This window comes from Procambarus clarkii, chromosome 76 (assembly GCF_040958095.1).
Source record: "Procambarus clarkii isolate CNS0578487 chromosome 76, FALCON_Pclarkii_2.0, whole genome shotgun sequence".
Classification (NCBI taxonomy): Eukaryota; Metazoa; Arthropoda; class Malacostraca; order Decapoda; family Cambaridae; genus Procambarus; species Procambarus clarkii.
This window is the reverse complement of record NC_091225.1, coordinates 17,881,509-17,883,772: the sequence shown is the minus strand read 5'-3', so window position 1 is coordinate 17,883,772 and position 2,264 is coordinate 17,881,509. Positions and strand designations below refer to the sequence as shown.

At 37.0% G+C, this 2,264-nt stretch overlaps 1 protein-coding gene across 1 annotated transcript in view; it reads right to left on the bottom strand.

Annotated features, from left to right (window-relative positions):
* Positions 1-1,655: 1,655 nt before the first annotated feature.
* The window catches only part of LOC138357197 (protein LIAT1-like), a 9,836-nt gene continuing 9,227 nt past the window's right edge, over positions 1,656-2,264 (bottom strand). Inside the window, exon 3 of the mRNA XM_069313848.1 lies at positions 1,656-1,714. Within this exon, the coding sequence (XP_069169949.1) occupies positions 1,656-1,714 (59 nt within the window). The remainder of the gene's footprint in view (positions 1,715-2,264) is intronic.

The following is a 2,264-nucleotide window of genomic DNA, read 5'->3' as shown; positions in this document are numbered from 1 at the left end:
TGCATTCCATTTGTCAACCACTCTGACACTAAAAAAGTTCTTTCTAATATCTCTGTGGCTCATTTGGGCACTCAGTTTCCACCTGTGTCCCCTTGTGCGTGTTCCCCTTGTGTTAAATAGACTGTCTTTATCTACCCTATCAATCCCCTTCAGAATCTTGAATGTGTGTGTGTGTGTGTGTGTGTGTGTGTGTGTGTGTGTGTGTGTGTGTGTGTGTGTGTGTGTGTGTGTGTGTGTGTGTGAATCACTTGGAACGGAAGGCATGTCATCTGAGCATCCTTTCGGGAGTAATTCCCTTCTTCAGAGATGAAGAACGACTAAGATACCAACAGAGATGAAGGTAAATTTAAGAATTAGGAGAGAGGAAGAGAATCATGAATAGATGATACTGGAGGAGGAGGAGGAGGGGAAGGCACAGAGACACACGATGGGTTTCCACAGAGGTGAGAAGACGTGGGAATATTGATCGCGAAAGTAGAAGATTGTTAGAACATACAATACAAACATTCATAATTTAACAGACCAACTTATTTGATCTGTACTATTGGATAAGTTTCAAAATAATTCTTCGTTAATGGTATAATTGTATCTGTGCAACGTGCCCAATTATTAGTTTCAAAGTAGTTTCAAAGTAGTTTCAAAGTAGTTTCAAAGTAGTTTCAAAGTAGTTTCAAAGTAGTTTCAAAGAAGTAGTTTTCAAGGAAACTTAGTTTCAAAATACTATTTCGTGAAAAAAAATGAGTTTCTAAGAGCAGGCTTCAGATGAGCTGAGGAAGGATAACAGCTCTTGCTTGCAGTTTCACTAGATAAGTCATTTGGCATTCCTTATGACCCCTGACTTATGCGAGGGAGCCGGTCAGCCGAGCGGACAGCACACTGGACTTGTGATCCTGTGGTCCCGGGTTCAATCCCGGGCGCTAGCGAAAAACAATGGGCAGAGTTTCTTTCACCCTATGCCACTGTTACCTAGCAGTAAAATAGGTACCTGGGTGTTAGTCAGCTGTCACGGGCTGCTTCCTGCGGGTGGAGGCCTGGTCGAGGACCGGGCCGCGGGGACACTAAAGCCCGGAAATCATCTCAAGATAACCTCAAGATAACCCCTACTCTTAGATAAAAAAGGACTTGAGAGGGCTTTGACTATCTACGACCACGGACTTAAAAGAGGCGTTAACCATCACTTAAGTTGATAATGTCAATTTTTATTTATTATATAAAATGAGTAATATAATTTTAGTTAACTATGTGTATATTATACCCCTATAATAGCTATAGGGTGAGTTAATTGCCTAAATAGTTAATGGTCATTAAAATATCTAACGGACTTGTGTGCCTGTAACTGATTTAATTGTAAAATTAACTTATTTGTGTTTAATAATAATGTAGGTGGATTGGTTTTTTTAAACAATTATAATCTGATTAATTACATTTTGTATCCGCTTTTTCATCATAAATTATGGCTACATATATGGTGATTATTTATGTACTGAGGTCAGGAGTACATAGTTGATACATATGTATCGAATATGCATAGTTTTTGTGTTCCTGTCTTTGCTCGGTAACTGTGACTGTTGGAGTTTAGCTCCTGGTCTCGCCTCTGAACCTGTAAGTTTGAATTATTTTCTCTAATTTATATATTGAATTTACTGACATATTCGTCAATTTTTGCCTGCATGGTCGTACTTGAGCTCTTGGATACCGTCCTTCCAGTTGCCAGCTGTCAAATACAATAACAACAATAATTTATTTAATCATATCTAATTTTGAGTGAAGTTCGATCCCCAACCTACTCGGTTAACTTGTATCTTGTTACTCATTTAATTGGATTAATATTCTAACGTTAATTTATTTTCACATCTCTATCTCCAGCTTCTATTTATGTCTTCTTTTACTGCCATTCACTGACTACATTTATTTTTCCAACATGTCTGTGAATGTATGTATTTTGTATGCTTCTATCATGTCTCCTTCATATTTTTTCGTTGGTGTTGCTGAGTCCACTCATTCAGGTTTTCTTTCATATAACTATTTTTCTTAGAGTTCGTAATAATTTGAATAGCCTGTCTTTTTCTAATTTTGTATTTGTTCATCCCAAATTATCCCAAACACAACAGCAAACAATAGTCTACTTAGTCAAAAGGTTATAGCGATTTCTCTTCAAAATTAGTTCTTCAAAATTAGCTCTTGAAAATTAGCTCTTGAAAATTAGCTCTTCAAAATTAGCTCTTCAAAATTAACTCTTCAGAATTAGCTCTTCAAAATTAGCT